Below are 16,305 nucleotides of genomic sequence, written 5' to 3' on the forward strand. Positions count from 1 at the left end.
CAGAAATAATACATTTCTAAATCTCTCAAAGAGATTTATGCAGTAGTGATACGATGAAGTAGTTGTATGCTGTCAACTTAATGTGACAGTCCCCTGAAGGGAATAATACTACTGTTGGTTAGACCTAGGAAGCTGTACCACTTCCTGTCGGCCTTGACACATTTCCTGTGTCCCCCTTGTAAACATAAGGACACAGGAAATGTGTCAAGGCCGACAGGAAGCGGTGCAGCTTCCTAGGTCTAACCAACAGTAGTATTATTCCCTTCAGGGGACTGTCACATTAAGTTGACAGCATACAACTACTTCAAATGTAAACAGGTTCGTAGACACACAGACAGACTTTCATGGAATGGATCTCTAAACGCCCAATTAATTATGGGATGTTACTGTGGCTGTGGGGTTAAGAAGCTTGCTTCCCAACCATGTGATCTCTAGTTCAATCCCACTGCATGGCACCTTGGGTAAGTGTCTTCAACTATAGCTTCTTGCCAACAAAAACCTTGTGAGTGGATTCTGTAGATGGAAAGGGGAACAAGCCTGTTGTGTGTGCGTGTGTGTATTTACATGTGTGTGGAGGTGGGTTGTGCCTGTCATGACATTAAATGCTGGTTGCAATTAAGTATTACTGTCATGCAAGCAATGTTGTTCATTTATAGCATGGGTCACCAAACTATGGCCCGCGGGCCAGATCTGGCCCACGACGTCAATTTGTCCAGCCCGCTGACGTATACTGAAAACAATAAACATGCTTTTATACTGCTTCTTATACTTCTTAGATTACGCATGTCATATGTATACTGAGTCAGTCACATCATGTGCTATGTATTTCATGCGCCATAATAATTACTAAAGTACATTATGTGTGCCTCGGGTTAGTCAGTTATTAGTGATTACAATTAAAACAAGAATATCTGATGCCGAGGCCTATGATTGTTTTTGTTTTTTCTTCACCCATCGTTATGGCTACTAAGAAGAGAAAGGTTGATGATGAATGTCGCATTTTCAATAAAGAATGGGGAGAAAAGTACTTCTTTGTGGAAACAAATGACCAGAAAGCTAGTTGCCTGATATGCAACAAAAATGTTGCTGTTATGAAAGAGTACAATATTCGTTGTCACTACGAAGCAAAACATCTCTCAACAACATATTCTAAATATTCTGGAATGTTGCAGTCTGAGAAATTTGAATCTATGAAACATAGTTTGGAATCTCAAAGGAATTTCTTTACGAAAATGTTTGTTGAAAATGAATCTATCACTCGTGTAAGTTGCAAAATAGTGAATAAGTTGGCAAAGCGAGGAAAATCATTTACTGACAGAAACTTTATAAAAGAGTGCATGATGATGGAAGCAGCAAAATGACTTATGTGCTGAAAAAGCTAACATGTTTGGCTGTATCAGCCTTTCAGCAAGTTCAGTTGTGCAGAGGATAGAAGAACTTGGAGAGAATATACAGTAACAGATACATGAGAAAGCTAAGAAATTTTTGTGGTATTCTCTTGCAATGGATGAGTCTACTGATCTGTCTAGTACGTCACAACTTCTTGTGTTCATTCGTGATATTAATTGCAACTTTGAGATTATAGAAGAAATGGTATTCGTATGCAGTATACATGGAACAACAACTGGAGGAGATATTTTCATAGAGGTGCAGAAAACTTTGAAAAACTATAACCTTCAGTGGAATTAGCTTTGGTGTGTTACAGTTGATGGAGGAAAAAACATGGCAGGAGTGAGGAAGGGTTTGGTAGGGTAGATCCAGACCAAGTTGGAGGAGATTTAACTTCTGAAAGCTCTGTTTATACACTGCATTATACATCAGCAAGTACTCTGTGGAAAACACTTAGATATTTCTTGCGCACTAAAACCGGTTACAACTGTGGTGAACTTTATTCGGAATCATGGGCTTAATCACTGACAGTTCCAGGCTTTCCTTGAAGAAATGGATTCTAATTTCTGTGACTTGCCTTACTACACAGAAGTGAGATGGCTCAATTGCGGTAAAGTCCTGTTTCATTTTTATAAACTCTGACATTCGAGCTACTGAAGCTCTCAATTACCCTGTATTTATTGCTTACAAACAATAAATACACTGTATCTTCCCATGGTACCTTTTTACAGCCATTGAGAGTTAGTATAGTTACCATAATCTCTGAGACACTATAAGAAATTAATCCTGATATGGCCAGATAGAGTACACTGGCCAGTACCCTGTCAGCTTGTCACTCTTCATGTTCACATGTATTTAAAGATGGCTATTTTCTATTCTTTTATTGGTTTCAGTCATTGGACTGTGATCATGTTAAGGTGCCACCTTCAAAAGATTTTTTTTAGTTAATCATATCAACATCCATACTGATTTCAGTTAACAACTTATTTTATCATTCTGTATTTATTGAATCACTTAGTTATGTCTTTTACTGCAAACTATTTGTTGTGGTTGTGTGTGTTGCAAGATTCATGATGTGAACATGTGTGTTGAAACAGATATTGTTACATTTGGACGAACATTTCTTTTTTTTTCAACTAAACACAGGCACTATTCGATCTTCACTTTAGGCTTATTCATACTCTTTTAGTTTTTACTCTTGTCCTGTGGTATCATGTAAGGACAAAATGGAATAAGCAGGACGAGAGGAGACATGAGACAGAATGTCACTGATGAGGTCACAGAATGTGTGACGAAAGAACTTTGACAGACATATAAACTAAAGGAATATGAATAAACCTAAAGTGAAGATCTAATAAATAGTGCATGTGTTTAGTTGGCAAAAAAAAAATTATCATTCCCAAGTATATGTATGTATGCATGCATGTATGTATGTATGCATGCATGTATGTATGCATGCATGTATGTATGTATGTATTTGTGAGTGTGTAGTCACAAATGTACATACATAGACACACACAGATATGTATACCATCGGTTTCTAGACTTCTATCCAGTTTCTGTTGACCAAATTCCACTCAGAAGGCCAGTCAGCTAAAGGCTACCCAATGAGCCATGCAATGGGATCGGACCCAGAACCACATGGTTGTGAAGCAAACTTTTTAACCTCACAGCTATGTTCCCCACCCTACTGAGTTTTACTGTTTTACTTAATGGTCTATTTATGATAAACTATTTTCTCCCTCATTTCACACTGCATAAATATAGCTGTTAGAAACTTCAGATGTGAAAACTTCATTAAAATTAAACAAAAAATGGAAATTGAAATAATAATAATAATCATTTCTGAAATTTTGGGGAGTGGGATAGTCTATTACGTCAAACCCAGTGCTTAACTGGTACTCATTTCATCAACCTCAAAAGGATAAAATTAAAGCTGACCTTGGCAGAATTTGAACTCAGAATGTAAAGACAAATGAAATACTGCTAAGAATTTTGGTCCAGTATGGTAGTGATTCTGCCAGCTCACTGCCTTGCAATAATAATAATGATTTCAAATTTTGGCTCAAGGCCTGCAATTTCAAAGGAAGGGGCAAGTCAATTACATTGACTCTAGTGTTCAACTGGAACTTATTTTATCAACCCTGAAAGGAAGAAAGGTAAAAGTTGACCTTGATGGAATTTGAACTCAGAATGTGAAGATGGACAAAATGCTCCTAAGCATTTTGCCTGGCATGCTAATGATTCTGCCAGCTTGCCACTTTGATGATGATGATGCTGATAATAATAGTAATAATAATGATAATAATAATATAATGATGATGAGGATAATAAATCTTTCAAATGTTTCTATATCTACTTTACGTGGTTCAGCATGAAATAGTGAGAGGTAGGTCTTTCACTCTTTAGACCACTAATCTTTTTAACTGAAACTGGATCCAGCAGTCAGAACACTGTCATAAAACCATGTAACTGTAATTATATAGTAGGAGGCTTGTAAAGTATGCCACACACTATGTAACTATAAACTAGAAGAGATTGTTTGAGAAGAGAGACTCTGTGTGTGTGTGTGTGTGTGTTAGACATGTGCCATACTCTATAAATGGCCTGTGCTTAAAACAATGGAACTGTGTTAATTTCTTTTTATATAGTCTCACTATGGGAAAATATATAAAATCTTTTTGGAAGAGTAATATTATTTAATGGGTATCTCATTAAGTGCATTCTTTTTTATTAGTGGTAATTTATCATGTTTACATTAAAGTTTCTAGTTAACCAGTTTTTCCTAATTTCCACATGATTTACACATTTAATCATATCTCAATTATTAATATTTTTGTTTTTTATAAGTCTCTCTCTCTCTCTCTCTCTCTCTCTCTCTCTCTCTCTCTCTCTCTCTCTCTCTCTCTCTCTCTCTCTCTCCACACACCATGTAGTTATCTCTGCTTTGGCCATCTGTGTAGCTAGCTGATATGAAGCAACTTGTTTCTTCCCCCTGCCATTTGGATTATTTTTTTTAAAAACTAATTTTTCCCAAAAATGTTTTTCTTCCTCACCTGAACATAACTTTAGGGGTAAAATCTGTCATTAAATTCTAAAAATCATCTATGCGATATTTCATTTTTGTATTGGGTTTGCATGGCTTTTGATGTCAACTCATGTGTTGAAACATATTTTGTTGTACTTTGGGAGGGCTATTATCATAATAAATACTGGTACTATTGCGTTGTCCGGAAAGTTCGTGCTGATTTTTAAAGGAAAGAAAAAGGTCAATAAATACTTGAAATTACATTTTTAATCAACCAAATATGAACCATTTTGTTGCACAATGCATCTCCCTCTTCCCAGAATTGAGGTGGTTTCATGGCAAATAAGTCAAAAGGTAAACTACTATAAATCGGCACAAACTTTCCAGACAACCCAATATTTCACTTCTTTTATTCATTACTTGCTTTGCCATTTAACCAGTTAAGTAATCAATTGTTTATTTAGTCGTTTCGTCATTCACTCAGTTAGCTAGGTTTGTCAAAGTCTTTATTTCACCATTCGTGACCTCATCAATAACATGCCCTCTTTACTTCAAGTCTGCTTCAAATCTGTCTCAGTCATGTCATTGATATGGTTGTGAATGGTGACAAAAAGGCTTCAATAAACCTAGCTGGTTGAGTGATTGAGCAAACAATTAATCTAACAATCGATGAGTCAGTTAGTTAACTGGTTAACCCAAAAGCAAAGATGTGAAATAGAACCAGTGCATATGTTTATTATTGATCCTCTCAAGATACAACAAAATTTATATAATACTTTGTATTTCTAGACCATTCTGAAATATTTTAAAGTTCTTAACAATGAATAGAAAATAACTTGCATCTTACATGTAAACTTAGTAATAATCCTTTCTACTATAAGCACAGGACTTTAAATTTAAGGGGAAGTGGGTAGTCAATTACATCAACCCACAGTACTCAACTGGTACTTATTTTATTGACCCCGGAGGGATGAAGGGCAAAGTCAGCCTTGGCAGATTTTGAACTCAAAACAGAAAGCTAGGAGAAATGTTGCTAACCATTTTGTCTGGTGTGTTAATGATTCTGCCAGCTCACTGCCTTAAACTTAGTAATAATAATGATTAATAATCATAATAATAAACCATGAATAGCTTGAATTTTTCTCTTCCTCAGAACAAACTGATTTATTCCACTTGTTTCAATTTTCTGTTGTCAAATTCTTTAATATCTAAAATACTGAAATTCATTAAAACTTTGCCTACCCTAATAATGGGTTCTCATACTAGTCAAAGGGTATACTTTGTAGAGGATGAATATATAAATTAACCCTAATATGACACATTCATTTTATCAGCTATAAACTGTGGTGAACTGTCAATAGTTTAACAACCACTTCACTTTGCTACCCAAATGTTAACTAGTTACTAAGCTATCACAGTTTTTACCACAGGATCTGTCTAAAAATTCAGCATTTGGCAATGAAATATCTTTTCAGTAATACTATATGAAATAGAGTAAATTCCAGAATCCAGTGAAGTTGGTGGGTGTCTATGTTAGGAAAAATTAATATAAAATGTGGAAGATTGGCTAAGAATTTTGTTATTTGACCCCTTGTCTGAGAGTAAGGAAATTATTTTTAAAATTGAAGTCTGAGGATTGACTTAGTGGAGAGAAACAGAGAGAGAGTGATCACCGAACAAGAAATGTACTGCAATGAAAAGCCATGGAGATGAAGTGATAAAAAAGAAAATTCAAAGATGAACAGGAAGGTAGATACAGGATATCCTTTCAAACAACCAGAGAAGGAGAAACAGTTAATGTGACCAGGATAAAGTATTAGAGGCAAGTGGGGGGAGAGGAGGTGAAGGAGGCACTACAATGCATCCAACAACCCAAAGGAGATTTATTGTTACATTAACAGATTAGATAATTGTGGGAAGGAGAGAAGAGGGTAATGGTATTGTGAAGTTGCAGAAGAATGGCGAGGTCATACAGCTACATTGATACACAATTACATATGCATGCAGTCATTCATATATATATATATATATATATATATATATAGAAAGAGAGAGAAAGAAAGAAAGAAAGAGTTAGAAAACAGAGGTCTAATGGATACAAATTAATTTATTAATTACTTAACATATTCACCTTCAAATGAAACAATTGTAGGTGAATACGTTAAGTAATTAATAAATTAATTTATATCCATTAGATCTCTCTGATTTTTAACTCGATAATAATGTCTGATATCTTACGATATTTTATATAATATATTCATTGAAGAAATATCTCTTCAAAATATAATATATTAAACCAGTGTATCTTGGATAAAATATCCCAAAAGAAGTTTAAATATCCTCATTGTGACTATATATATATATATATATATATATATATATATATATATGGGAGAATATACGAAAAAACAACAACAGACGAGGACAGGTGGTGTAAATAACAAAAGGATGTATTAGTATGACGCTCGATATATATGTGTGTGTGTGGGTGTATATATATATGTGGCCAATGTCAGTGTCAGGTCAATGACACCATGCTGGTAGCACATAAAAGACACCCACTACACTCTCAGAGTGGTTGGCATTAGAAAAGGCATCCTGCTATATGAAACCTTACGAAATCAGATTGGAACCTAGTGCAGCTCCCCAGTTTACCAGTATTTGGTCAAACCATTCAACCCATGCCAGCATGGAAAATGGGCATTAAATGATGATGATACACACACACACATACACAAATAAATATGAATATTTATATACATTCCTTTATGGTCATCAGGACAAATAAATTTCACAGTTTTCTGAAATTAATTTTAAAGTAGAAATTTTGACACAATAAACACAGTGAATGACTTTTACTTTCAAAGCATTAATGGGCCAAAAGAATTTCCATGGAGCAATATGAGTGGAGCAATTTGACTCTGTGATGTGATTAATGTTATAGCTTTTTCAAGATGATCTCTATTCGGTGTCCAGCAAAAGGTTAATATTTGGTTCTCATTAAAAAGGAAAATGTTAACAAGCAATTTGTGCTCACTGATGAAGAGTAGTTGAGTTTCAATTAAAAGGATTTGAAACTAAATTACTTATTGCTTTTGGTGTAATTTTCCACTATTTTTTCACTTCACTGCCTTATTCTTTTTTACTTGTAAGAATTGAATAGGCAAGTATTTCCAAAATCATAAATAGTCTCATATGTTTTATGATCTCCTTCTGCTTGTATAGTGTTCATGTCATTAAATATTGACCAAGCATTACATGGAGTCATAGACTCTTTCTTCTCATATATGTCTTTAATTCAATTTCTAAATTCCATATTGACTTCAGACTTAATGGCATGTTGAGACTCGCTTGACATTTTGTAAATACTATCATATTGGTTATTCTCCATATTGCTAGTTTTGTATGTTTTGGGGTTGTAGAGAAAATACAAAACTTAAAAGAATTGGCGATATTGTCTTTCAAGCAGAGAACACAGTATTTAAACAAACACATTCTTTTCTTTTTTTTATTTTCATAATTACTTCCTCCTTTATAATTCTATTGAATACTGAACTTTTAGTTTTTTAGTTTTTTTATTTTATTTTATTTTTGTTTTGTCACTTCAATCCTGCAGCTGTGTACTTAAGCACAGTACTCATCATCATCATCGTTTAACGTCTGCTTTCCATGCTGGCATGGGTTGGACGGTTTGACTGAGGACTGGTGAGCCAGATGGCTGCACCAGGCTCCAATCTGTTATTCTATTAATAGTATTTTTTCCAATTTCGATTTAGAATTGATTATCATTAGAATATAATGAGATTATGGTCTATGAATTAAAATTTTAATTCTTAAAGATTATTTGAGTTGTATTTGAAAGAATAACCATGCATGCACCCATGCACACAGACGCACAATACTCATACATAAATGCATAAGCACACACATACACACACATGCATATATCTGTTGTGAAATTTTCCAAATATATCTCACCCGTGATAGCAGAGGGAAAAAAAGTGTATGTGTGTTGATGATGCATCTGTTTTATGTAGGAATGATGTAACATGTTATGATAATGAAGAAGAGTGGGAGGTAAAGATAGCGTTGACAATGTCACCGAAGTTCAGCAATCAGCATGTTTCCCCAATTCTTACTTTACTGCAGTATTGATTTTTCTTTTCCTGTCCTAAACTGTGTGCTAAGATTTGGAAGTATGTCTTCCTACTCTTTCATGTCTGCAAAGAAATTTATTTCTGTATTTTGATCTGTCATTTGTGGCAAATCATTGTTCTTTGAGCCTATCAACTAATTACAGTGCCATGCTTTAAATTAATAACTAAATCAAGCATCTATTTGAAGTTCAATGGAGATATTAAAAGAAGATTCCTTTAGTTTGTCTTCCATTATATCAAGACAGATATTTTTTTTTTCATTCTCTCTTTTTATTAATTCATAATATTCTGAATGCTCTTGAATTTTGAGATATCTTGAAATATTTCCCTATTCCTGAAAGTAAGAAATGAAAAATTAAAAACAGCTATTATTGTTTAAGTGAAATAGCCTGACTCTCTGGTCTTATGTTCAAACCTGCTTCTGGTATCTCTAAATAAGCTGCTTAATTCTCTAGGTCTCAGTTTACTTAGTTGTCACTAACAGTGAATTGTGAGTCTTTATCAATTGGCATCTATCTTATTCAATGATAAATTTAATTTCCTAGTCGATAATAAAAATGAACCAATAAATGCATATTTACAAGGTCACCTGACCTGTTAGAAATAGTAGTCATGGTACCTTACAGTTTCCATTTCCCAAATTCACTCACATCTGAACCAAGATGAATTGCTTAATCAACAGAACAGCCTTCTCATTAAATTAGCTTGTACATAGCTAAGTATTCCTCATATATGTATATCCTTTATAGAATCCTCAGGAGGATCAGTTTGACAGTGTATAATGAAAGTGGCCCATTTGAATTGCAGATATAGTACATCTGATAGATTTTGACCCAGTTACCATTCTCTCCACTTTCATTCAAATGGCTAATGTAACAGGCACTTGTCCAAAATGCCACCACTCAGTGAGACTGAAGAAAGCTGAGACTTCATGACTGTGAAACAAATATGTAGCCATGCTTACATCCATCCATCCATATATATATATATATATATATATATATATATATATTAGTGGCACTTAAAAAGCATCATTCAAGCTTGATCAATGCCAGTGCCGCCTGACTGGCTCCTGTGTCAGTGGCACGTAAAATGCAGCATTTGAGCATGGTCAGTGCTAGTGCTGCCAGACTGGCACCTGTGCCACATAAAAAGCACCATTCGAGTGTGGTCAATGCCAGTGGCACATAAAAAGCACCCACTACACTCTTAAAGTGGTTGATGTTAGGAAGAGCATCCAGCTGTAGAAACCTTGCCAGATAAGAATGGAGCCTGGTACAACCTCCCGGCTTGCCAGTTCTCAGTCAAACCGTCCAACCCATGCCAGCATGAAAAGCTGGTATGGGTTAAACGATGATGATGATGATGATATATATATATATATATATATATATATATATATATATATATATACATACATACACAGTAATGCCTCGATATATGAGTTAATTTGTTCTTGGAGACCATTCATGAAGTGAAAACTTGTGAAGCAGAACAATGATTTCCCATAATAGCAATGTTATAAATCATAATTCATTCCCAGAAAAATATTTTACCTATTAAATTTACAATACTTGTAAATAAATGGCAATATATCAGCAGTAGAATGTAAAGAATATTTTATGTGAAGTAAAAAGAGTGTCAGGTTCATTTATAATAAAAAATGTTATTATTATTATCATTTTCTGATTGCTGTCAGCTGAGCCTGCACAAGGTGCGCATAGAGCGACGAAACCATTCTGCACGCACTTGTACCAGTGCCCGTGCATTGCTGACCTGTGGGTTTATGTTGAACAGCTGCTGTCATGTGTAGGACAGATCTGGCTATCAACTGAACCCATAGTGAGGATTGTCCCACCGCCCTCCTTCGGCCAGGAGGGACAGACAGTTTTCATTTGTCTGGTGGTTGTAGCGAAAGAGGTTGTATCGTGGACATGCTTGAAAGGACTGAAGACAGACACTTTCCTCTTTGGGCAAACCCTCATCAACTTTTTCAAGTTTCACTTGAAAGGGAGAGTGAGGGTGGAGATAGAAGTGTTGTCTTCTAGCAAGTTTGTTGAAAGATGAGTGAATGTTGGAAAAATGGTTAGTGTGAAAGAACCTATCTTGAGTTTGCACCTGTGAAAATGAAAAAACGGAAAGGGCTCTTGCCCTGTTGGTCAGATCACCCATAGTTTTGTGGATTTTTTCAATGAGCAACCTTTAAATTGCCTCCCCTTTTTGGGAATTTTAATTATTTAATTTTCATTGTTTTTCTGTTTACAGGATTTAAAAACCCTTTTGTATTGTCCTGTTATGTCCTTTTATGTTATTTTATATAAGCCCTTGTGTCTAATAAAAGAATAAATTATCATTTTCTGAATCACTTTCACTCGCACTAGACTCACACACACCATCACTTGTAAATGCAATAGCTAATTCATAAGCACTCTTAGACAGACTTGTAGATTTCTTTTTTAAAAAGCAAATCTAGAGTTGTTTGATTAGAAGCTTTTTTGTTTTGCTCTCTATAAATCGCTCAGTAACACACAGAAGCATTTGTTATAGTAGTAGAAACTTTTGTACTTCATTCAAAATTTTGATCTTAGCTGTTTAACCTTTTTATCTTTATTATAAAATAAAGCTTATAAATCTAGAGTCTCATAAATCGGGTCTTCGTAAAGTGAGGTATTACTCTGTGTGTGTGTGTGTGTGTGTGTGTGTATATATATAAGTGAGTTTGGAGAGATATATTATTTGGGTGGATACCATGTTAGCTCTCAGTTGGAATCCAGATGCCAGCTAACCACAACAGTCAGTATCCAATGTCTGTGTCTACAATTAGTTGTTAGTCACTCCATGAATTCTTCTGTTGGGGAATTTCACATGTCCTATGCTGCTGAACTGTAAAGATTCCCTGGAATATATCATCATCATCATCATCATCATCATCATCGTTTAACGTCTGCTTTCCATGCTAGCATGGGTTGGATGATTTGACTGAGGACTGGCAAGCCAGAAAGCTGCACCAGGCTCCAATCTGATCTGGCAGAGTTTCTACAGCTGGATGTCCTTCCTAATGCCAACCACTCCGAGAGTGTAGTGGGTGCTTTTATGTGCCACCGGCACGAGGGCCAATCACATTAATGTTAATAATGATACAGAGTATGGAGACTTGTACATCCACTAAATTTATTTTATAATTATATACAGCATATTACAATGACCTACACATGTTTCCATTGCAATAACTACTCACTGTTACAGATGCAACCTTGAAATATTGTCGGTGCAGTTTTATCAGGGTCCATCCATTTGGTCCTTTTTGAAGTGAACTGGTTGCTGTTAAATATTGTTAGTTAGTGTTCTGTGGGAGGTAGGGGGTGTTGTTATTTATAGATATCTCCTGCTAACCTTGATTTCACCCCAGTTGTCATCTGAAGTTCAGGCTTGGTCTTAAAATAGGTCACAGTCAAGGTTGTTGTTTTGTAAGATTCCTTGTTCAATTTCGAACGGCAACTGGGGTGAAATCAAGGTCAGAAGCACATACCTATAAATAACAACACCCCTACCTCCCACAAAACACTAACAAAAATTTACTGCAGCCAGTTCACTTACAAGAAGACTAAATGGACAGACCCTGATGGAACTGCACCAACAATACTGCAAGGCTGCATCTGTAACAGTGAGTAGTTACTGCAGGGCAAACACGTGTATGTCATTGTAATTTGCTGTATATATGTGTATGTGTGCACAAGACATTCAAAATAAGAATGGAGGATTAAATATTGTCAAAAACTTGTTTATTACCGTATTATACAATACATTCACTTTAAATCTCTGTCCAACACGTGTTTCTATTGCACAGATATCTTAAGATATGGCATTTAGATGCACCCTGTTGGTTCAGTTGCATTATAAGTTCACCCAGGGTATATGTATCTATGTAACTTTATTCAAGGTATCACTACTACAAGTTTTTGAAGTGAACTGAAGAGTTCAGTGCTTGATAGTCTTATTCTGGGTATAATTTAGGAAGGGGAGATAATTTTGCTTAGTGTAGAAGTAGAGGTCGTGAAATATACGGTAACAAACAATGAGACATTACTGTTCTTCCACACAATGCATGTAAAATTATTTACTAGAAAATAATGGAAATACTTTATCTTTTTGTACCCATTGGTACACAAGAGTTCCACTGCTGGAAATGAAAAATGTAGAGATTAACGCTCGAATTATACAGTCAATAATAATAATCCTTTCTACTATAAGCACAAGGCCTGAAATTTTGTGGGAGGGGGCTACTAGTTGATTACAATGACCTTAGTGCTCAACTGGTATTTCTTCTATCAACCCTGAAAGGACGAAGGGCAAAGTGGACCTCAGCAGAGTTTGAACTCAGAATGAAAAGACAGATGAAATTCCACTAAGCATTTTGTCTAGCACACTAATGATCCTGCCAGCTTGCCAATAATAATAATGATGAGCTTATAAAAGAACCTGTACTTGGTTACATACTTCGCTGGAAAAATTTGCCAAATCTCCTTTGACAATAGGTTTGTTTAATCATGGTTTGCCTAGAGATTAACAACAACTACAATATACTTTCACTAATGTCATTTGTAAAAAAGAGGAAATGATGACATTACGGAAGTGAGGTAGATAAAGAGGGAAGAAAATTAGGACGATGGTTCATGAATTTACATGATTATTGATTGACATTAAAGGTCTGCTTCTGTAAGTCACTTATTCTAAATAAAAAAATCACTGTAAATCTCCATAATTTTAGGAAAGCAGTTGTCAAATTAGCACCACCATCACCATCTCCACCAACCATCTTCACCACCACCACTGTCGTCATCATCATCATAGCTACCATAAACATCTTAACCATTGCTATCATTAGCATTAGCTTGATGTGTTAAATGTGGAGGATAGCAGAATTGGTAGAATGCTGGACATTGTGTTCCTTTACATACTGAGTTTAACTTTTGTAGGAGTGGGTTTGACCTATTTATTTTTATTTTAGGTCACAATTTGTGAAAAATAGTTCTGTTGGTTACAGGTTTTCTGTGGCCAACTACAGGTTTGCTGCAGTTATGGCAAGAGTTATAATGGAGTGTCACTGATATTTCTGGTTTCTTACTAAAGTTTATATATGTGTGTGTATGTGTGCATGTTGCATGTATATTTTTCTCTAACATACATTGATAAAAGATACACATATGCTCACACACATACAAGCACGTGCTTGTGCACACACACACAACTAGCTTTCATGCCAAATTCATTCACATAGTACTGGGCAACCCAGTCAATGACACTTGCCCATGATATCACAAAGTGGAAACATGTGATTATGAAGTGACTTTCTCAATCATACAAATATGACCTTTATCTTTCAATGGTGGATGGATTCAACTGACCCTACTCCACTAGTGTAGCTAGAGTGTGTGCTTCCCAGGGTGGCCCTTAAGTTTGCCACCCCTGGGTCTCCACAAAAAATACATATTGCCTACAGCAGACCCAAAAGTGGTGCCATCCCCATAAAAGTCTGCCCAGGAGAGACCACCCCCTCTGCCTCCCTCTAGCTAGTGCCATACTCGCTTGTTCTCTACCAGTTGACCTTGGGAAGCTGAAAAGTAATTTACCCCTAGCAGAATTTGAACTTAGAACATAAAGAGATGCAACAAAATACTACAAGGTATTTTGTTCACCTATTCTACTATCCACTACCACATTAAAATATACTAAATCACAGTTAATAACTTGAAGAACTGTTTAATAATTTGAATAAAGCTATAAGAGTTATGGAAGGGTCATTTGAGATAAACAATCAAACATAGAATACACATCTATTTAAGAATAAGTTGTTAGAAGATATAACATATTATATAGAATACTTTTTGATCTTATTAACTGAATTCAGAACTTAAACCACTTAAATCTGTAGTCATTATATCAAAGTCTTTTCTGTTAATGTTTCCTGTTATAAATGCTAATGTCAATGGTTGTCCTCATTTTATCATGAAGGTGAATTCTGTAAACTGCTCAACATGCTGGAAGATCAGTTTGTTTATGGACTACAAAGAAAACAAAGAAGATGTCCTGAAAGGCGTGAGTACCATTCCATTTCTGCATTGTAAGAAAATAAGTTCTGTGTTCATTTCTTTTCTAAGAACATTAATTTAGGCACAGGAGTGGCTGTGTGGTAAGAAGCTTGCTTCCCAACCACATGGTTCCAGGTTCAGTCCCACTGCGTGGCAACTTGGGTAAGTGTCTTCTACTATAGCCTCGAGCCGACCAAAGACTTGTGAGTGCATTTGGTAAATGGAAACTGAAAGAAGCCTGTCATGTGTGTGTGTGTGTGTGTGTGTATTTGTGTCTGTGTTTGTCCTCCAACCATCGCTTGTCAACTGATGTTGGTTTGTTTGCATCCCTGTAACATAGCGGTTTGGCAAGAGAGACCAATAGAATAAGTACTAGACTTACAAAGAATAAGTCCTGGGTTCAATTTGTTTGACTAAGGGTGGTGCTCCAGCATGGCTGCAGTCAAATGACTAATGTGAAGTTGTGAAAGTTGTTGATCCAAAGGGCAATAGTAATTTTGCTGAAGGATTTAGTTAAAAATCCACACCATATTACAGACTTAGTTTGCTTTGAATTTTGCTAATTAGAAGTTATGGCTTCACATGTTGGTTCAAGGCCAATTTTAATGGTTGGGAGTGTTAGTTGATTCCATCAACCCCAGTACCCAAATGATAATTATTTGTAACATCCTTCAAAAGGGTGAAATGCAGAGTGAGCCTCAGCTGAATTTGAACTCATTTTGTAAAGAGCCAGCAAAAATGCTACTAAGCATTTTGCCAAATCTGCTAATGATTCCGCCAGCTCACCACGTTGGTGATGGCTGAAACACCTTTGATCATAAGTCTGCTTGATCAGGGATAACTTGGAGCTAAACAACTCCACAATAATTTTTCCAGTTCCTAAATCTACCCATTCATTTAAAGTTAGAAAAAATATGCTTGTGTCTTTAAATATATTTGAGCTGGTTCTATATTTATTCTTTCATCAGGTTCAACAGACATTAGTATTTGACAAATCAGTTTTATGTTTTATCTTTGCTTCTTGTCATTTTTGTACCCTAAATATTTCCAGGGAGATGTGGTACGTTTATTTCATGCTGAACAAGAAAAGTTTTTAACTGGTGATGAATATAAGAAAAGGCAGCACATATTTCTCCGAACAACAGGGAGAACATCAGCTACTGCTGCAACAAGTTCAAAAGCTTTATGGGAGGTTGAGGTAAGTTTTTCTTTTAACCTAACATTTTATGATTGGAGTAGAAATCAGATGTTCAGATAAGCAACCTTGTTTTCCAACCTAGCACACATCTAAAACTTCTTTTTCAGTACAAATTATAATTACTTTATTTCATTTTATTATCTATCTATTTCATTATCTGTCTATTTAAACAGTTTCGGCTTCCATGCTGCATGTTTAGAGGAAAAACTTAAGATCCCTTTGCTCAATCTAACTCTCCCTCTTTCTCCCTTCTCCCTCTCTTTCATGCTCATTTATTATTGTCATTATTCATTCATTTATCTAATTTTATCACAGTTTGGCTGACTGAAAACTGTTGGTTATAGCTCTAGTTAAGAATGCAAATACCCAATTCTATCTCGTTATTATCATTAATATTTTTTTCACACCGGGTTTGGTTCCCGCAATGAGGAGGGAACCAGGCTG

The 16,305-nt window shown here is 35.4% G+C and overlaps 1 protein-coding gene across 1 annotated transcript in view; it reads left to right on the plus strand.

The window, feature by feature from the left end:
• LOC106882671 (inositol 1,4,5-trisphosphate receptor type 1) overlaps window positions 1–16,305 on the plus strand; it is a 314,426-nt gene that overhangs the window by 142,251 nt on the left and 155,870 nt on the right. Inside the window, exons 7-8 of the mRNA XM_052978577.1 lie at window positions 14,587–14,670; window positions 15,715–15,861. Coding sequence (XP_052834537.1) covers window positions 14,587–14,670; window positions 15,715–15,861 — 231 coding nt within the window. The remainder of the gene's footprint in view (window positions 1–14,586; window positions 14,671–15,714; window positions 15,862–16,305) is intronic.

The sequence above is a fragment of the Octopus bimaculoides genome, chromosome 2, assembly GCF_001194135.2.
Source record: "Octopus bimaculoides isolate UCB-OBI-ISO-001 chromosome 2, ASM119413v2, whole genome shotgun sequence".
NCBI lineage: Eukaryota > Metazoa > Mollusca > Cephalopoda > Octopoda > Octopodidae > Octopus > Octopus bimaculoides.